The sequence below is a fragment of the Rhinoraja longicauda genome, chromosome 2 (genome assembly GCF_053455715.1).
Source record: "Rhinoraja longicauda isolate Sanriku21f chromosome 2, sRhiLon1.1, whole genome shotgun sequence".
NCBI lineage: Eukaryota > Metazoa > Chordata > Chondrichthyes > Rajiformes > Arhynchobatidae > Rhinoraja > Rhinoraja longicauda.
Genome location: NC_135954.1, coordinates 96,715,774 through 96,735,866, shown reverse-complemented (window position 1 = coordinate 96,735,866; position 20,093 = coordinate 96,715,774). Strand labels below are relative to the sequence as shown.

The following is a 20,093-nucleotide window of genomic DNA, read 5'->3' as shown; positions in this document are numbered from 1 at the left end:
AGTGGCACAAGAATGGTTGGCCAACTTGGCCGGCATGGACAAGTTGGGCCGAAGGGCCTGTTTCCGTTGTGTATGACTCTGTGAAATAATGCTAAAAATAAGCAAGTGTGTTAAAAGATGCAAAACTGAAAACATTTGACGGCTGTGAGCAAATTTCAAAAGTGTTATCGTCAGCAGGGCAGTTTGTTCCTATTTGTGCCTCCATTACTGTTGACTTTGAACAGCACATTCCTCTCAGTGGATCGAGGGCAACCTTTGCCCCCAGGTGGCCCTTCCTCTGAAGTTGGTGTCCTGCTGCTCCATCTAGTGTTCAGCAGCGAAACCTACGAGTTTCTGGAAGCTGCCCAGAGAACAGAAAGCCTCGCATTTCTGCATCTTCAACGTTGCATGTTATTTTTAAATGAGTGCCAGCTAGAGCTGTGGTCTAACGTTCTGTCTGAGAGCTGACATTTCATCCGATGCCGTGCTGTATCAGCCTGGGTAACACACTCCAGTTCTGGGAGCTGATCCACCACACACAACTTCCAAGTCATAGTCATACAGCGTGCAAACAGGCCCTTCGGCCCAACTTTCCCATGCCAACCATGCTCTATCTACACTAATCCCACCTGCCTACGTTTGGCCCAAGAAAGACACAAAGTGTTGGAATAACTCAACGGGTCAGGCAGCATCTCAGAGGAAACGGAATAGGTGACGTTTTGGGTCGAGACCCTTCTTCAGATTGAGAGTCATGGGGAAGGGAAACTAGAGGTATGAAAAGGTACAAACAACTAATGAATGAAAGATATGCAAAGAACAAATCAAAGCCAGCGACGATGATCAAGGAAAGGTGGAGCCCACAAGGGTCCATTGTTGGCCGTGGAAAAGGTGATGAGTGGATAAAAACAGTGAAAGTTTGGCCCATATCCCTCTAAAGCTATCCTATTCATGTACCTGTCTAAATGTTTCTTAAACGGTGTGATAGTACCTGCCTCAACTACCTCCTCCGGCAACTTGTTCCACACACCCACAACACTGTGTAAAAAAAGTTGGCCCTCGGGTTCCTATTAAACTTCTCCCCCCTCACCTTAAACCAACTTCACAGAATGAGTGTGATAAGCTGGTAGAGAGGCTGCTGTGTGCCCAAGATGGAAAGCATTCTGACACTGGACATTTTGCAGGCAACAGGCAAAGACAGAGAAAGTGTGAGAAGCACACCGGTCAGGCAATGGAAAGAGAAACAAGAGCTATGTTTCAGGTCGATCACCCTTTGACAGCAGCAAATGTCCAAGATCAACAGCAAGATGTACAGACAAGGAACGATAGGTGCTGGTTTATCCAAAAGGACACAGTGCTGGAGTAACTCAGCAGGCCAGGCAGCATCTCTGGAGAACATGGATAGGTGACGTTTCGGGTCGGGACCTTTCTTCAGATTGATTGTTGGGGAATTGAAGGAAGGCTGGGAGAGCTGAAAGACAGGACAAAATGTGGAAGGTAACACATTGACACAGGCGGGGGGGGGGGGGGAAGGGGGGTTAATAGGCAGATGGTTGGAACAAAGGCCAGAGATAAAAGCAGGTCAGGACCTTATACGGGCCAAATGCAGGCAGGTGGGACTAGTGTAGATGGGGCATGTTGGTCAGTGTGGGCAAGCTGGGCCGAAGGGCCTGTTTCCAAGCTGTATGACTCTAAGGTATGAGATAGAAGTATTGAAGAGAAGTAAATTGTGAAGCCAAAGGAATGTGGAAGGAGGGGAAAAGGGGAGAAATAGGTCTGAGTCCAGGTGGGGCAGAGAAAACGAGAAGGGGGGAGAAGGAAGAGGGGTTAAACACTAATGTCCTTCATGCGGCCATAGAGCGATAAATTTGGAAACAGGCCCTTCGGCCCAACTCGGCCATCAATGTCCCAGCTATCCTAGTCGCACTTGCCTGTGCTTGGTCCATAACCCTCCAAACCTGTCCTATCCACGTTCCTGCCATCTGTTTCTTAAATGATGGGATAGTCCCAGCCTCAACTACCTCCTCTGGCAGTCTGTTTCATACACCTACCACTCTCTGTGAGAAAATGTTACTCCTCGTATTCCTATTAAATCTTTTTCCCTTCACCTTGAACCTATGTCCTCGATTCCCCTACTCTGGGTAAAAGGCTCTGTGCATCTACCCGATCTGTTCCTCTCATGATTTTGTATATCTCCCCTCATCCTCCTACGCTCCATGGAATAGAGACCCAGCCTACTCAACCTCTCCCCTAGCTCACACCCTCTAGTCCTGGCAACATCCTCATCCTCGGTCACCCAGTCTGTGCATCTTAATTTTTAAAATAAGGAATGCCCAACAAAAGAGATCTTGTTTGATAATTACTTGAACATTTTTATTGAGAACAGAGAGAGTGAAGACTAAGAAGGCATTTAATGTACAAAATCGGATAAATCATCCTATTGACAAGCGTGCAAATGATGATTGGTTCAGATCTGGAACACTGGATAAACATACAAAAATAAAAATAATCACTTCACTCTGTGAGTGGGGTGGTAGGCAATGACCCATTCAGCCCAGAGCCTTGGAATGATGGGTCCCCGCATCAGTATACTGTGGAAGGCAGCGACGGACGCAAAGCTTCACTCTGACGCTGGCTCACCCCAGTTTGAGGGAAGTCATTTCCTTCCATTCGGCACTGTACACATCCCTTCCATTGTAACTCTGCACATACAAGTCCATGGTCTGCACAAACTGTGGCACGGGAGGAAGGTCTGGCGGACATTATTGACACTTGCAGGTTCTAAACAAGAGCTGGGAGAAAGGAAAGCAGGGGGTCACCTCGTTATCCCCATGCAGAACAAAGAGGAATGGAAGCCCGGCTGCATTTTTATGCTACATTTGAACTTGAAAAGGAGAAATAAATAAGGAGACAAAGTAGGGATATACAACAAGCTTGTGCACACTGCACTTCCGTCAATCCGACCCAATGCTTGCTAATTAGGTTTGTTGTAGCATCAGTGGGAATGGCGTTGCAGGTCATGTTCGATTAAATGATGTGTGCCCATCAGACTCGGTATGTACAGATTGCGGACACAAAACGGTGATACTAAGAAACAAATCAATTTTACGAAGGCAATCACAGATTGCAAATGTTCTCTTTTATGAATATCATGCAGTAAATCGCAGGCTCCAACATTTTCTGGACCCACAGCTCACGTCGGCCTATATAAGAGCCCACTCGCACACAAAGCATCTACACTGGAATCATCATCACTCCTATCGATCGCAGTCCGTTGTTCAATCCTTGTGCATCTTGTCAAGGCATTCCTTGTGTCTGATCTCAGTAACTCCCTGCAAAGAAAGAGAAAAGCAGATTAAGGAGGATTGTGGCCCAAGCTTGAGAATCACAGATTAGGAGGAGGGATAAAGGTAGACACAAGGAACTGCAGTTGCTGGAATCATGCACAAGACATAAAGTGCTGGATTAACTCAGCGGGTCAGGCAGCATCTCTGGAGGACATGAGTAGGTGACATTTCTGAAGAAGGGTCCCGATCCGAAAAGTAATCTGTCCAATTTCACTGGAAGCCACATCGGGAACAGCGGATGCAGTAGATGAGGTTGGAGGAGGTGCACGTGAGCCTCTGTCTCACCTGGAAGTACTGCTGCGTTCCCTGGATAGAGGTGACGTACAGGGACAGGTGTTGCATCTCCTGCAGTTGCAGGGAAATGTACCTGGGGAGGGGGTGGTTTGGGTGGCATGGGATGAGTGAACCAAGGAATTACAGAGGGAGCGGTCTCTGCGGAAGGTGGAAAGGGGTGGAGATGGGAAGATGCGACTGGTGGTAGGATCACGTTGGAGGCGACGGAAATATCGGAGAATGATGTGTTGGACGCGGAGGCTGGAGTTGGATTTTATTTTGGATTTCCAGCATCTGCAGTGTTTTGCTTGAGCGCGCAGAGAGGGTTGGACGACTGACACCACTTACCATGGCCAGCTGCCTTCCTATGTTTCCCACGGTCACTCCCCCCGAGAAGAATATACAGGGCAGCCAGGAGCGAATGTACAGAAAGTCCGGTGAAGTGTACCTAGAGCAACAAGAAACAAACCTTGCCTTACTCCTTGGCCTATGCAAAATGCAGTTGCATTAACTTTACACGTGAGGGGTAAGTGAATCTCAGATAAGAACAAGAAATACTGAAATAATCATCAGGTTAGGGAATATCCGTAGGAAGAAAAACAGTAGGCCAAACATCCTTTGCAGGATACGTTCTTCTCTCTAAAGAATCCCTAACCTGAAACGATGAACTTTATTTATTTTGTTGCTGATACTGACCAGGTTTTTTAGTTTATTTTGTACTTTTAGAGGCAGGGTGACACGGTAACGCAGCGGTAGAGTTGCTGCCTCACTGCGCTAGAGACCAGGGTTCGATCCTGACTACAAGTGCTTGTCTGTGCGGATTTTATATGTTCTCCCCGTGACCTGCATGGGTTTTCTCCTGGACCTCCGGTTTCCTCCCACACTTCAAAGACATCCAGGTTTGTAGGCTCATTGGTGTGGTAAAATTGTAAATTGTCCCTAGTGTGTGTAGTATGGCGTTAGTGTGCGGGAATTGCAGGTCAGTGCGGACTTGGTGGGCTGAAAAGGCTGTTTCCGTGCTGTATCTCAAAACTAAACTAAAATAGATACAGCGCGGCAACAAGGACCTTCGGCCTACTGAGTCCGACCGGCGATCACTTCGTACACTAGGGACACCCTGGGGACAATTTAGAATTTTACCAAAGCCAATTAACCTACCTATCTGTACGTCATTGAAGTGTGAGAGGAAACCGAGGCACCCGGAGAAAACCCATGCGATCTCATGGAGAACGTACAAACTCCGTACAGACAGCATCTGTAGTCAGGATCGAATCCGGGTCTCTAGCGCTGTGAAGCAGCAACTCGACTGCTGCTGCCCTAGCTGATGAATGCTTCAAGCATTTTCAGTTTTTAATGTCAGGTACTGTGCATCTACAGTTAATTTTATTTTCACAATAATTAGATGATATTATCATTGCAGTGGACTTTCAGAAAGCTTTTCACCAGAACTCCAAAGGACTTTATAGGACTTTGGTAAGGTCGCCTTTGGAGTATTGTGAGCAGTCCTGGTTGCCCCATTACAGGAAGGATATGGTTTAAAGAAAGGGTGCAGAGGTGGTTTCTCAGAATGATGCTTGGATTAGGGGATTTAGCTATAGGGAGAGGTTGGGCAGACTGGATTATTGCCTCTGAAACGCCGGAGTTTGCGGGGTGACCTGATAGAAGTATATAAAATTGTGGAAGGCACAGATAGGGTAGAGTCAGAATCTTTTTCCTCCAAGCTAGAAAAAGCAAATATTAGAGGGCATAGCTTAAAGGTGAGAGGGGTAAAGTTTAAAGGAGGTGTGTGGGGCAAGTCCTTGGCACAGAGGGTGGTGAGTGCCTGGAACACACTGCTGAGGGTGGTGGTTGATGCAGGTATGCTAGTGGCATGTAAGGGACTTTTGGTTAGGCATATCAGGGAATGGGGGGGGGGGGTGGGAGATATGGATCATGTGCATCAATGGGGGAATATGGATCATAGATAAGAGTTGTTCTTGGCATCATGTTCGGCACAGACATTGTGGACCGAAGAGCCTGTTCTTATGCCGTTCCTTAGAAGGCTTAGGAAGTTCGACACGTCCCCAACAACTCTCACCAACTTCTACAGATGCGCTGTAGAAAGCATTTTATCGGGATGCATCACACCATGGTTTGGGAACAGCTCCATCCAATTGTTGCATTAAAAAAGCTTTTCACTGCACTACCTGTGCAGGTAACGAACAACTAAACCAAACTAAACTAATAATGAGTGAACACAATAGAACTGTTGATGGCAGAAAGGCCATGGTTGTAAAGGGCATCCCTGCTAGTCTGGAACAGCATGACATACGGACTTGGGATCATCCTTGATTTTCCCCTGTCTTACCATCAATGGGAGAAATACAATATCTTGCTGCTAGGATGCGCTTTGCAGTTTCAGCCGATGGTTAAAAGACTCTTCTTGAATGGGGTGTGGGAAGGGGAAGGATTTCGTAACAACTGAGGGGGCTTGTTGAACTATGTATCGATGTTGGGGACTGGAAGGTGACGGGAGACAAGGGAAGAAGATAACAGTCAGTGTTAGCAATCCAGACCATTATACTTACTGGTAGACGCCGTTATACACTAACAGTTGAGTGACCAAGGTTGCCACGAAGGCTATTGTAAGGCCAAGTCCAAATCCGCTTCTAGAGCGGTCAAAGGTCCACCACAGGCCCAGTGAGAGGGCGGCCAGGGTCATCGACAACTGCATGTTATTGGCAAAATCTAATTTCTGTTTAAACACCACAATTAAGGAAGAACCAAAGATATCTATGGATTGTCACACGACATATCAGGTCCGGTATCACATCTACCCCCACACCGATCTGATGTTAAACACACGGCAGTGGAGTCTTTGACATTTCTTAAATAAGTAACTTTTAGTTCAGAGATACAGAGCGGAAACAGGCCCTTCGGCCCAACAAGTCCGCACCGACCAGCGATCCCCGCACATTAACACCCTCCTACACACACTCGGGACAATTTGCATTTATACCAAGCCAATTAACCTACATACCTGTATGTCTGTGGCAGGAAACTGATCTCAGAGAAAAAACCCACGTGATCACAGGGTGAATGTACAAACTCCGTACAGACAGCACACATAGCTGGGATCGAACCCGACTCTATTGCCGCGCCACTGTGGCCGCTGATCTTGTGATTTAGACTTTAGCTATACATCCCTGAAACAGGCCCTTTGGCCCACCGAGTCCGCACCAACCAGCAATCACCCCATACACTAGCACTATCCTGCACACTAGGGACAATTTACAATTTTACCAATGCCAATTGACCAACAATCCCGCAGGTCTTTAGGAGTGTGGGAGGAAATACGGAGCACCTTGAGAAAAAACATGCAGTTACAGGGAGAACGTACACACTCCGCACAGACAGCACCCTTAGTCAGGATCGATCCCGGGTCTCTGGCTCCGTAAGGCCATAATTCTAGCACTGCTCGGCTACCCCAGGTGGCTTCTCTGAGGAGTGAACTCAGAACTTCAGATTGTGAGATTGAGTTTTAACGGCTGAGGTGTTGAGAAGGAATCTCAGTGGCAGTGTTTGAGAAAATGGGTGATAGCTGGTTATTACTGAAATCAACTTTTGATTTGAAGAACACCCAGGAGAATAATCCTCACCTTAGCTGTAAGTGTGAGGAAACACAATCAATGGCCATCTGTTAAAAATTTCCCTTTCCTTTGAAACCAATTAACTAAAAATGTAGCAGATGGGCTGATTGGTATCAGCTTTCTTTTCAACAATTTCCCTGAATTTCAGGAGTCGATGGGATGGAATAATTAATCAAGTACAGAAGGCACAGAATTCGGCTTTGAAAGATGACGGTGAATTAACAAACCTGCGTCCAAACTAGAATGAGAAAGAGAGCGATGGAATGAGTGGGAGAGTCTGACTGGAAATTGTTTGCTGTGTTGCTGAAAACTGATCATCCTGCATGGCTGTATTTATTCACAAAATGCTGGAGTAACTCAGCAGGTCAGGCAGCATCTCAGGAGAGAAGGAATGGGTGACGTTTCGGGTCTAGACCCTTCTTCAGACTGATGTCAGGGGGGGCGGGACAAAGGAAGGATATAGGTGGAGACAGGAAGATAGAGGGAGATCTGGGAAGGAGGAGGGGAAGAGAGTGACAGAGGAACTATCTAAAGTTGGAGAAGTCGATGTTCATGCCACTGGGCTGCCCTCCAATTTCCGGTGGGCCTCACTATGGCACTGGAGGAGGCCCATGACAGAAAGGTCAGACTGGGAATGGGAGGGGTTGAAGTGCTCGGCCACCGGGAGATCAGTTTGGCCAACGCGGACCGAGCGCAGGTGTTGAGCGAAGCGATCGCCGAGCCTGCGCTTGGTTACGCCGATGTAAATAAGTTGACATCTAGAGCAGCGGATGCAATAGATGAGGTTGGAGGAGGTGCAGGTGAACCTCTGTCTCACCTGGAAAGACTGTTTGGAACTGTCCGAGACTAAAACTGTGTGAGGAAATGGAGGAACTGAAATGAAGTGAGGAGTTTCATCTGGGCAAGTGTGCGGTGTTGCACTTAGGCAGCAGCAAAGCGTCAACTATGGTACTCTGAAGCACCAATTGCCACTTTTGATTGTTGCAGATGACATACGAAAGAAGAAGGTCAAATATAAGGAGAAAGTACACAATTAATGGCAGGAGCCGTAACAGCATTGATGTACAGTGAGCTCTTGGGCCCAAATCCATAGCTCCCTGAAAGTAGCAACACGAACAGATACAGAGGTAAAGATGGTGAAGGTATGCTTGCCTTCATTGGCCGGTGCATTGAGTATAAGAGTATGGAAGTCATGTTGCAGCTTTACTGAACTTTGGTCAGGGCGTATTTGAAGCATTGTGTGCAGCACTGGTCACCCCATTACAGAAAGGGTGTGGAGGATTTGGAGAGGGCTCAGAGAAGTTTATGCAGATGTTGTCTGGACTAGACGGGAATGAGTTGGAAGGAGAGGTTGGACAAATTTGGATTGCTCTCGCTGGACTGTTGGGAGCTGTGACGAGACCTGATAGAAGTTTATAAACTTTTGATATGGTAGACAGTCGGATACTTTTTTCCAGGGTGGGAATGTCAAAGGCCATAACGGTGTCAGAGGGGGATTGTATAAAGAAGGTGCATGGAGAAAAGGTTTTTTAACACAAGTTCACACAGTGGCACAGTAGTAGAACTGCTGCCTCACAGCATCAGGGACTTGGCTTTGATCCTGACTAAGGGTGCTGTCGGTACAGAGTTTGTACGTTCTCCCTGTGACCACGTGGGTTTTCACCGGTGCTCCGGTTTCCTCCCACACTCCAAAGATGTACAGGTTTGTAGGCCAATTATCTTCTGTAGAATTGTAAATTGTCCCTAGTGTGCAGGACAGTGCTAGTGAACGCAGGTCGCTGGTCGCTGCGGACTCGGTGGGCCTGTTTCCTAGCTGCATCTCTAAAGTCCAAATATCCAGTGGAGATTGTCGCCTAGATTGGAGGACTTTAGTTGTGTGGAGACACTGGATAGATATGGAGTTGTTTTCCCTGGAGTGAAGATGGCTGAGGGCTGACCTGATGGAAGTATACCAGATTATGTGGGGCACGGAGAAAGTGCATAGGCAAAATGCTTTTCTCAGGGACGAGGTATCAAAAACACGAAGGTCTGATCTCAAGATGAGAAGAAAGAGTTTTAAGGGGGACTTGAGGTTTAGGTATTTTTTACACAGCGAATGGTTGATATTGGGAGCACACAGCCAGTGGAGGCGGTGGTAACAGATACCACCGTTTAATCTCTGTTTAAGAGACACAGTGGCACATCAGGCAGAGATGCTGCCTTACTGCACCAGAGACACGGGGTGCAATCCTGACCTCAGGTGCTGTCAATGCGGAATTTCCACGTTCTCCCTGTGACAGTGGGGTTTCCTCCCACATCCCAAAGACGTGCGGGTTTGTAGGTTAATTGGCCGCTGTAAATTGGCCTTAATTTGTAGGGAGTGGATGTGAAAGTGAAATAACACAGAACTAGTGTGAATCGATGGTCGGCATGGATGGTGGCCTGAAGAGCCTGTTTCCATGCTGTATCTCCAAACTAAAAAACGAATCAAGCAGACACTTAACTGGGTGAGTGATATGGCCCGGATGCAGGCTAATGGGATTCGTGAAGATGGACAAAAAGGTTGGCATATATGTATAAAAGTACACAAAGTGCTGGAGTCTCAGCAGGTCAGGCAGCATCTCTGGAGAAAATGGATAGGTGATGTTTTGGGTCTAGACCCGTCTTGAGATTGATTCTGGGGGGAGGGGGTGAGGGCACAATACTCCTGTCGGAGAGAGGAGGAGAACTTCTTCAAAATAGGCATACCTTGAGGAGACTTTGCAGCAGAGCAGACAAAATGAAGAGAGAAGCAACTGTGGTTGTTGGTTGCGGTTGACCCAAAGGCCTGTTTCCATACTGTACGACTCTACGACTCATTCGCCCACCCCCTTGTGCTGTAAATAGTGGGACTATAGAATGATGTAAAGGCATTGTCCCAAGTTTCATAAAACTACTTGGCAGGGACCAGCGGATGGCATTGAGAAATAATGCCGAGGTCGGTGGAGGTGAACCACATTTTGTCAGGAATTTGCTGTGCTGATAACAAACGGAAGGATACAGCACTGGCGTGATTGATGCCGACAAAGACTGCTACACATCTCATGACGCTCGCCCATTCCCGTTTGAACTTGTGCGGCTCTCCGAGATGGCTGTCGATGCAAGGGTACAGCAGACCCACCACGGCTGTGGAAAGGACAAAAGTTAAAGCAGTCAGGGCGGCAGACCATAACCATGTAGAAACAAAGAACTGCAATAGACAATAGGTGCAGGAGTAGGCCATTCGGCCCTTCGAGCCAGCACCGCCATTCAATGTGATCATGGCTGATCATTCTCAATCAGTACCCCATTCCTGCTTTCTCCCCATACCTCCTGACTCCGCTATCCTTAAGAGCTCTATCTAGCTCGCTCTTGAATGTATTCAGAGAATTGGCCTCCACTGCCCTCTGAGGCAGAGAATTGCACAGATTCACAACTCTCTGACTAAAAATATTTTCCTCATCTCTGTTCTAAATGGCCTACCCCTTATTCTTAAACTGTGGTCCCTTGTTCTGGACTCCCCCAACATTGGGAACATGTTTCCTGCCTCTAACTTGTCCAACCCCTTAATAATCTTATACGTTTCGACAAGATGATGGTCAATACAATAAAAACAACACAAAGTGCTGGGGCAACTCAGCTGGTCAGGCAGCATCCCTGGAGAACAAGGATAGGTGACGTTTCGGGCCGTGACCCTTCTTCAAACCCGAACTGTCACCTGTCCATGTTCTCCAGAGCTACTGCCTGACCAGCTGAGTTTCTCCAGCATTTTGTGTCGTTGTAAACCATAATCATAATGTACGTTGAAGAACTTAAGAATTCCACGATTCAATAAGATTAGAGATAGCGTGGAAAGAGGCCCTTCAGCCCACCAAGTCCACACCGACCAGCGATCACTCACACACTAGTTTTATCCTACACACCGGGGTCAATTTGCAGAAGCCAATTAACCTACAAAGCCGCACGTCTTTGGAACGTGGGAGGAAACGTGGGTGTACCGGGAGAAAACCCACGTGCTCACAGGGAGAAAGTACAAACTCCGCACAGACAGCACCCGTGGTCAGGATCGAACCCGGGTCTCTGGCGCTGTGAGGCAGCAGCTCTACCGCTGTGCCACCGTGCCGCATGCAAGATTTTGGCCGGTCTTTCACTTCACTGGCACATTACCTGCACTGACAGGTGTACGCCAGAGAGCATGACTGGTGGCATCACGGCCTGGTTCGGTAACTTGAACGCTTAGGAGCGATGGAGGCAGCAGAAAGTGGCGGGCATTACCAAGTACTTCACCACCAAAAGGGTTTACAGGATGTGCTGCCTCGAGAATGGTCAACGGTCCATGGTTCTTCATCATCGCATGTACAGATGTACAGCGAAATTCATTTTTTGCATGCAGTTCAGTAAAGTATTGCAGTTAAAAGGCCCACACCACATTGGCCACACTCTCATCTCACTGTGCCGTTGGGAAGGAGGTGCAGGAGGCTGAGAACCTTGACCTCCAGGTTCAAGAATGGCTTCTTCCCATCAACCATCAGACTCTTTAACCACCCTGCACAACCCTAACCTCAATCCTGATCTTATCTGCCTGTAAATGATCCATATCCTTCTACTCCCTGCACTTCCATGTGCCTGTCGAAATGCCTATCTAAATGCCCCTCAATGCGACTATCGTATCTGTCTCCACCAACAACCTTGGCAGTGCGTTCCAGACCCCCACCACTATATGTGTAAAGAAACTTGCCCCCGCACATCTCCATTAAACTTTCCCCCTCTCACCTTATAGCTATGCCCTCTAGTGTTGGACATCTCCACCCTGGGAGAAAGGTTCTGACTGTCAACCCTGTCTGCGCCTCCCATAATTTTATATACTTCTGAAAGGTCTCCCCTCAACCTCCATCATTCCAGAGAAAACAAGCCAAGTTTGTCCAATCTCTCCTTGTAGCTAATACCCTCTAATGCAGACTGCATTCTGGTGATTAGACCTGCATACAGAATTACTGAGCTCTGTCACACCAGGAGGTTGACAAACCGATGCAGGAACATTAAAATAGCTAGCTCCATTAAACAGTGTAGGAAGGAACTGCAGTTGCTGCTTTATACCGAATATAGACAGAAAGTGCTGGAGTAACTCAGCGGGTCAGGCAGCATCTCTGGAGAAAATAAATAGATGACGTTTTGGGTTTCATCAGACTGACAGTAGTGATGGGGAGGAATGGATGTTGGAAAAGACAAGAAAAAATCAGGGCCGACAACAGATGACCAAGAAAGGGTGGAGCCCATAATAGTTCATTGTTGGCTGGGGAAGAGGTGATAACAAAGGGATACAGGGATGCGAACAGTGGCACTAGTAGGACAACTCGGATGGGGGAGGGGGAGAGAGAGGAAAGGCAGGGGTTACTTTAAATTAGAGAAATCAACGTTCATACCACTGGGCTGTAAGCTGCCCAAGAGAAATATGAGGTGCTGTTCCTCCAATATCCATGTGGCCTCACTCTGACAGTGGAAATGACAGTGTGGAAATTCCCCCGCTCACCTTAGAGTTCTGCCCTCGATTGTTGGACATTTCCACATGGAAAAAAGGTTCTGACTGTCTACCCTATCTATGCCTCTCATAGTTTTTATATACTTCTGTCAAGTCTCCCCACAAACTCCCTTCAAGTTCGTTGTGAGATTTTGGTAGTGCTGCATGAGCAGATTTCATGACTATTGGATGTCATTCCTAGTATTACCGAAACACACCGATTTCACTTTTCTACATGCTACGGAGTAGTACAATACACTTCCCATTGAACCCGGTGGGTTTGAAGGGAGAGGGATACATACAGGCAGCCCTGACCTCAGTTCTGGCCTCAAACATACCCATGTTCCTGATTCTTGGTGTAATAGTGTGAGACAGAAGGATTGAAGAGTTGTAAATAGTGAAACCAGAGGAAGGAAACAGGCCTTTCAGCCCACCGAGACCATGCCTACCCATTCACTCTGCTTCTATATTCTCCCACTTTCTCATCCACTCCCTACACACACTAGGGGCAATTGACAATGGCCAATTAGCCTACAAACCAAACTTGCATGGCCTACAACCCAATGGTATGAAAATTGAATTATCTAATTTCAAGTAATACCCTGCTAACCCCCCCCCCCCTACACCTTCTGTCACACACACATTTTGCAAAACACCCCCATCACCTTGTTCCTTTCCCCTTCTTGTGCTTATCTCCCACCCTTTCCATCTCAGAGTCCCCCATTTCCCTTTTTATCTCTCCTCTTTCCCCTCCATCCATCGCCTTCCACCCATATCCCTCCCTCAGGCCTAAACATTTCTCTCCGTCACTCCCCCACCATAGTTCCCTAACTAATTTTACTGTCCTCCAGATTAATTTTAATGTTTGTGTGCCTCTTTCTCACCTTCCTCTCAGCCAACAATGAACCATTCTACATTTCCATGATCAACATCTGCTTTGATTTGTCCTTTTCACACCTTATGTTCTCTTTGTGCCTTTTCATATCTCTAGTTTCCCTCTCCCCTGACTCTCAGTCTGAACGAGGATCTTGACCCCAAATGTCACCCATTCCTTCTCCCCAGAGATGCTGCCTGTCCCGCTGAGTTACTGCAGCATTCGTGTCCAGCCACATTTCAAAGTCTGACTGTACAATGCTCTGGAGCACCAAACTGATTCAACTCATTGTAAAAAGATTGTTTTTTATATCGTACTCCTGTCATCTCAATTGCATGTTTTACATGCAGTTGTTGAGATTACTGCAATGCAAGAAGCATTTGCAGGTAATGAGCTACAGCAAACCACATAGGGCTACCAACAAACCCTGAGTAAGTGAATCGCGGAGCATAGGTTTAAGGTGAAGGGGTAACTTTTTCACACAAAGGGTGGTGGATGTACGGTACAAGCTGCCAGAGAGGTAGTTGAGGCTGGAACTATCCCAATATTTAAGAAACAGTTAGACAGGCACATGAATAGGACAGGTTCATAAGATCATAAGAGAAAGGAGTAGAATTAGGCCATTTGGCCCATCAAGTCTACTCCACCATTCAATTATGGCTGATCTATCCCTCCCTCCTAACCCCAATCTCCTGCCTTCTCCCCATAACCTCTGACACTCGTACTAATCAAGAATCTATCTATCTCTGCCTTAAATATATCCACTGACTTTGCCTCCACAGCCTTTAGTGGCAAAGAATTCCACAGATTCATCACCCTGGTTTGGAGGGATATGGGCCAAACGCGGGCAGGTGGGTCTAGTGTAGCTGGGACATGTTGGCCGGTGTGGGCAAGTTGGACTGAAGGGCCTGTTTCCACGCTGTAAGACTCTATCGAAGGTATCACAAAATGCTGGAGTAACTCAGCAGGTCAGGCAGCATCTCAGGAGAGAAGGAATGGGTGACGTTTCGGGTCGAGACCCTTCTTCAGTCTGAAGAAGGGTCTCGACCCGATACGTCACCCATTCCTCTCCTGAGATGCTGCCTGACCCGCTGAGTTACTCCAGCATTTTGTGATACCTTCAATTTGTACCAGCATCTGCAGTTATTTTTCTACTGTGAGACTCTATGACTCTAATCCGGCCAGGTGTCCTCCCAGTTTTTAATATTTTTTAAAATCAAAAATATTTATTCAAACATTAAAATAATATATACAATACATTAAAACCAAAACAGAACCCACCACCAGAATACTATACAAACAAATATACCAATTGAAACTATTATACAATTATATTGCAATCCCCATCCAGGATACATCCAATCCCCCGCGGTGCCCAGCGATCCCAGAAATCCTCCAGGGTGCCCGTGGACAGCGCGTAGTCCCTCTCCAACACCACCCGGGCGCGGATGTAACCCCGGAAAAGGGGTAGGCAGCTGGCTCGGGCAGAGCCCTCTTCCGCCTGCCGCCGTGAATCGCGGATGGCCAGCTTGGCCAGGCCCAGGATCAACCCAACCAGGACATCTTCGGCCCTACCCTCTCCCCTACGCACAGGGTGTCCAAAGATGCGGATGGCGGGTGAAAAGTGCAGCCAAAACGAAAGGAGCAGCCTCTTTAGATATTGGAACAGGGGCATGGTGTCCTCCCAGTGGATGGGAGGCGAGTGAGCGTTTCACTTCCTGGTTTCCCTTCACTGTTGCACAGTGCAGTGGCATGTTGCGCATAGCAACCAATCAGGAGGGGGTATCCCCTCTCACCAGTTCCAGCTCGGCCAATGAGCAGGCGGCTCTGCCTCCAGGAGGCCCCGCCCCCTCCAGCATGTTGCAATTTCATGCAAATTCTGTGACACGTGGCCGGGAACAAACATCTGCCTTCAAGCATCAGAACAGAACTGGGCAAATGTACACAGCAGAAGGCAGAGAAGGAATGGGTGACGTTTTGAGACCCTAAGTAGAAAGAAGCGACTGCAGGTGCTGGTCAATGCACAAAATCAATACACAGTGCTGGAGTAACTCAGCAGGTCAGGCAGCAGCATCTCCGGAGAGCATGGATAGGTAACGGTCTGGAGAAGGGTCTCGACCCGAAACGTCACCCATTCCTTCTCTCCAGAAATGCTGCCTGTCCCGCTGATTTACTCCAGCACTTTGTGTCTATATTCGATTTAAACCAGCATCTGCAGTTCCTTCCTACACATGGATAGGTAACGTTTCAATTCCCTTTCCCATGACTTCCAGTCTGAAGAAAGGCCTCGACCCGAAACGTCACCCATTCCTCCTCTCCAGAAATGCAGTCTGTCCGCTGAGTTACTCTAACATTTTGTGTCTAGTTTCAGACCGAGACCGTTCTTCAGACTGAATGTAGCAGAACTACTGCTCTCCGTATGATAACAAGCGCACATACAACCCCATTTTGTGCCATTTCATACAAAAAAAACACATGCACTTTGCACTATTGCATATTCGAAGGTCAATTGTCTCACCAATTTATTTTTAAAAACATTTCCAAATTTTTTAAATTTAAGTTTGTACTGCAATCTCTTCCTCCCACAAATACACTTTCAGAATCAATTTAAATTACCTTTTTACAAAAATCACATCTTGCACATGTTTTTAATAGTATTGGTAAGTTTTGGTGCTGCCGGGGATTTTTGCTGTAGTCGGGGGAGTTTTGCTATAGTCACACATGGCTAGTGGACTGCCCGATAGAAGTTGTTTTAACTCTGGCGAGTTTTTAAAGGCACATTAATAATGCCACTTTCAGCAGAAAAAAATGCGGCTCAATAAAAGGAAGGATTATTTGGAAAGAATATATGCAAGGAATTACATTCTTATTAATGATAGAAGGGGCGGATGCTTGAAAGTCATTAGAGAGGCCTCTTATCTAGAGACACAAGGAACTGCAGATGCTAGAATCTTGAATACTGAAAACAGTATGTTGTATTGGAGTCTGAAGAAGGGTCCCGACCCGAAATGTTGCCTGTCCATTCCCTCCACAAATGCCTCCTGACCTGCTGAGTTACTCCAGCACTTTTTGTGTTTTGCTTCATAACACCTGGCAGGTTCACATTTTAACTGAAACCAAGTTTGATGTATATAGTGATCACGTTGACATATTCATTGTATATCGCTTCTTATTACAAACCATGGTTCATAATAAGAAGTGATATAAAATGAATATGTCATTGATTAGTACGGGTGTCAGAGGTTATGGGGAGAAGGCAGGAGAATGGGGTTAGGAGGGAGAGATAGATCAGCCATGATTGAATGGCGGTGTCGACTTGATGGGCCGATTGGCCTAATTCTACTCCTATTACTTATGATCTTATGATTGGACAGGATGAACTATTTTTGTTTTGCTTAATATCTTAGAACCAAAACTTTGACCATTCTGTCTCCATGCTGTCTGCCCTGCTGAACATTTCCTCATATTTTCTTGTTTTTTTGTTATTGCACAGGGGCGGGACTGAAATGAAACTGAAGGTGCCACTTACTCTTGTAATGGTTAGGATGGTGCTCACTTCAAATTCTTCCCCGGACGCTTGACACTGTTAAAAGGGCACTCAAGTTCCTGATAATGTTTTGACATAAAATGTTGGGAGTGAATCTGGGTTCCGACCCGAAACCTCACCTATTCTTTGACCTCCAGAGATGCTGCCTGACCCGCTGAGCTACTCCAGCATTTTTGTGTCTACCTTCGGTACAAACCAGCATCAGCATTTTGTCCTGTTTACTTCACCCTGAAGCTTCCCTCCTTTCTCACCCTCCCACTGGCATTTGCAGGACTCCCCTTCCTCACCTGCAGCCGTTCCGCAACAAGGTGGCACCCACCACGCGGAAGAGAAGATTGTGGCGATCACTTCTTCGGGGAACAAGGTGACGTGTCTCTGGATCTGCAGCAAGTTTAACACGAGGGCCAGGAAGACTCCCACGGTGAAGAGCACTAATCCCCGCCGCAGTAAGTTCATGGCTTTGGCGCTGGCGAGTGAGCCGTAGGCAGCCGCCAGGACCGAGGTGAGGATGGTCATCATTTCGTGGACCTTTGCTACCAGTCGCGTGCTGCTGGAGATGCTTTCAGACCGATGTGCCAGGGCGTAGCTGCAGCTCCAGCAGCTCTCTTCAATCCTTGGCATTTGGTCCGGGGTACTTCCTGGCGTGGGTCTACACGAGGGTCACCTTAGGTGCCCAGAAACACAACCCAGGGGCACAATTAGTCTGACTTCACTGGCACGGAAATCTTGCAGATCCGACTCCTAAACTTTGTGAACTGGGAACAAAACAAAAAAAAGTTCTGGTCCAACACACATTAGAAACAGACACCCTTATTACCAATTACATTAACACGTATTGGCTGTTATGTTCAATTTCAAGAAAAGATATCAAGAAAGCATCACAAGCACACCAGAAGCGTATCCTGAAATAGAAAGGCAGAGGAACCCACAAATCAATAAATGAAATCATGGTTACAACCAGAAACATTAACAGAGGGGGGCCCCAGAGGGGGGGACACTGAAACTGTCTGCATTTGATAACATTAATGTATATACAGTAGTGATCATGTTGACATATTCATTTTATACATTTCTTCCTATTACAATCCATTCTCGACTCCTGCAACTGCTGATTGGACACGATGGACTATTTTATTTTGCTTTCTAGACACAAACATATGCTTACTGCAATCTGGGAAAGCAGAGCTGTATCTCGCGTTATAGCAATGGAACCCAGGCGATCAACACACACCAAAGGCAGTAGATAGACTTACCAGTCAAGGGACACCATTCAGCACCATTTGAGGTCTGCTTTCTGGAAAGGTATTATTTTAAAAATATATAAATATATATATATATATATGAGCTTGCAGTCGATTCGGTTCCGCTGCTGCTGCTGCGTTACATTGTTTGTAAAATTATTAGGTCACATCCTGCACAGATCTATTCCTGCAGCGCAGACAGGCGAGCGGTCAATACAATCAGTCTGGTGAGCGGAGTGGAGCCAATGGCAGCCTGGCGGCCCATATGACGTTCAGGACACACCACTAGCTGCACCCGTCCCCATTCCCTTTCCCTTCCCCTTCCCTTCACCTCTCCCCGCGGGCGGGCAAAGAGGGGAGGCGAAGCGAAGCGAAGAGAAGCCACACCTCCCAGACAGGGAATCACAAGTTGTGTACGCGGCGCCCCGGCTGTTCCCTGACACGGAGTGCAAGCCAAGGGGGGGGGGGGGTGTTGCGGGCTCAATGCAACGCTGGCAGGCGGGACAAACACGGGAAGAGGGCTTTTTGAGTGCAAGGTGCTAGGTATAAATATATACCTAGGTGTAAAGACAGTTTGTGAACACCACCGAATATAACAATAGACAATAGGTGCAGGAGGAGGTCATTCGGCCCTTCGAGCCAGCACCACCATTCAATGTGATCATAGACAATAGACAATAGGTGCAGGAGTAGGCCATTCAGCCCTTCGAGCCAGCACCGCCATTCAATGCGATCATGGCTGATCACTCTCAATCAGTACCCCATTCCTGCCTTCTCCCCTGACTCCACTATCCTTAAGTATAAGAAAATAACTGCAGATGCTGGTACAAATCGATTTATTCACAAAATGCTGAAGAAGGGTCTCGACCCGAAACGTCACCCATTCCTTCTCTCCCGAGATGCTGCCTGACCTGCTGAGTTACTCCAGCATTTTGTGAATAAATCCACTATCCTTGAGAGCTCTATCTAGCTCTCTCTTGAAAGCATTCAGAGAATTGGCCTCCACTGCCTTCTGAGGCAGAGAATTCCACAGATTCACAACTCTGATTGAAAACGTTTTTCCTCGTCTCTGTTCTAAATGGTCTACCCCTTATTCTTAAACTGTGGCCCCTGGTTCTGGACTTCCCCAACATTGGGAACATGTTTCCTGCCTCTAACGTGTCCAACCCCTTAATAATCTTATATGTTTCGATAAGATCCCCTCTCATCCTTCTAAATTCCAGTGTATACAAGCCTAGCCGCTCCAGTCTTTCAACATATGACAGCCCCGCCATTCCGGGAATTAACCTAGTAAACCTACGTTGCACGCCCTCATTAGCAAGTATATCCTTCCTCAAAGTTGGAGACCAAAACTGTACACAGTATTCCAGGTGCGGTCTCACTAGGGCCCTGTACAACTGCAGAAGGACCTCTTTGCTCCCAGTCTCAACTCCTCTTGTTATGAAGGCCAACATTCCATTGGCTTTCTTCACTGCCTGCTGTACCTGCATGCTTCCTTTCAGTGACTGATGCACTAGGACACCCAGATCTCGTTGTACGTCCCTTTTTTCTAACTTGACACCATTCAGATAATAATCTGCCTTATTCTTACCACCAAAGTGGATAACCTCATACTTATCCACATTAAACTGCATCTGCCATGCATCTGCCCACTCACACAACCTGTCCAAGTCACCCTGCAACCTCATAGC

General features: G+C 47.1%; 1 protein-coding gene across 1 annotated transcript; it reads right to left on the bottom strand.

The window, feature by feature from the left end:
* Positions 1-2,322: 2,322 nt before the first annotated feature.
* insig1 (insulin induced gene 1) lies at positions 2,323-18,709 on the bottom strand. Its single transcript, XM_078424772.1, has 6 exons — positions 18,415-18,709; positions 17,449-17,916; positions 10,245-10,369; positions 6,164-6,330; positions 3,945-4,044; positions 2,323-3,308 (listed from the first exon to the last, which is right to left on the bottom strand). The coding sequence occupies exons 2-6, from the start codon at positions 17,780-17,782 to the stop codon at positions 3,255-3,257; spliced, it is 780 nt and encodes a 259-aa protein (XP_078280898.1). The 5' UTR covers positions 17,783-17,916; positions 18,415-18,709; the 3' UTR covers positions 2,323-3,254.
* Positions 18,710-20,093: the final 1,384 nt, after the last annotated feature.

Coding starts and splice junctions, on each gene's coding strand:
- insig1 (XM_078424772.1), bottom strand. CDS start 17,782: ATGCCAAGGATTGAAGAGAGCTGCTGGAGCTGCAGCTACGCCCTGGCA. Junction 10,370..17,448: donor TTGTTGCGGAACGGCTGCAG/GTGAGGAAGGGG, acceptor TCCTTTCCACAG/CCGTGGTGGGTCTGCTGTAC. Junction 4,045..6,163: donor GTGTATAACGGCGTCTACCA/GTAAGTATAATG, acceptor TTGTTGCTCTAG/GTACACTTCACCGGACTTTC.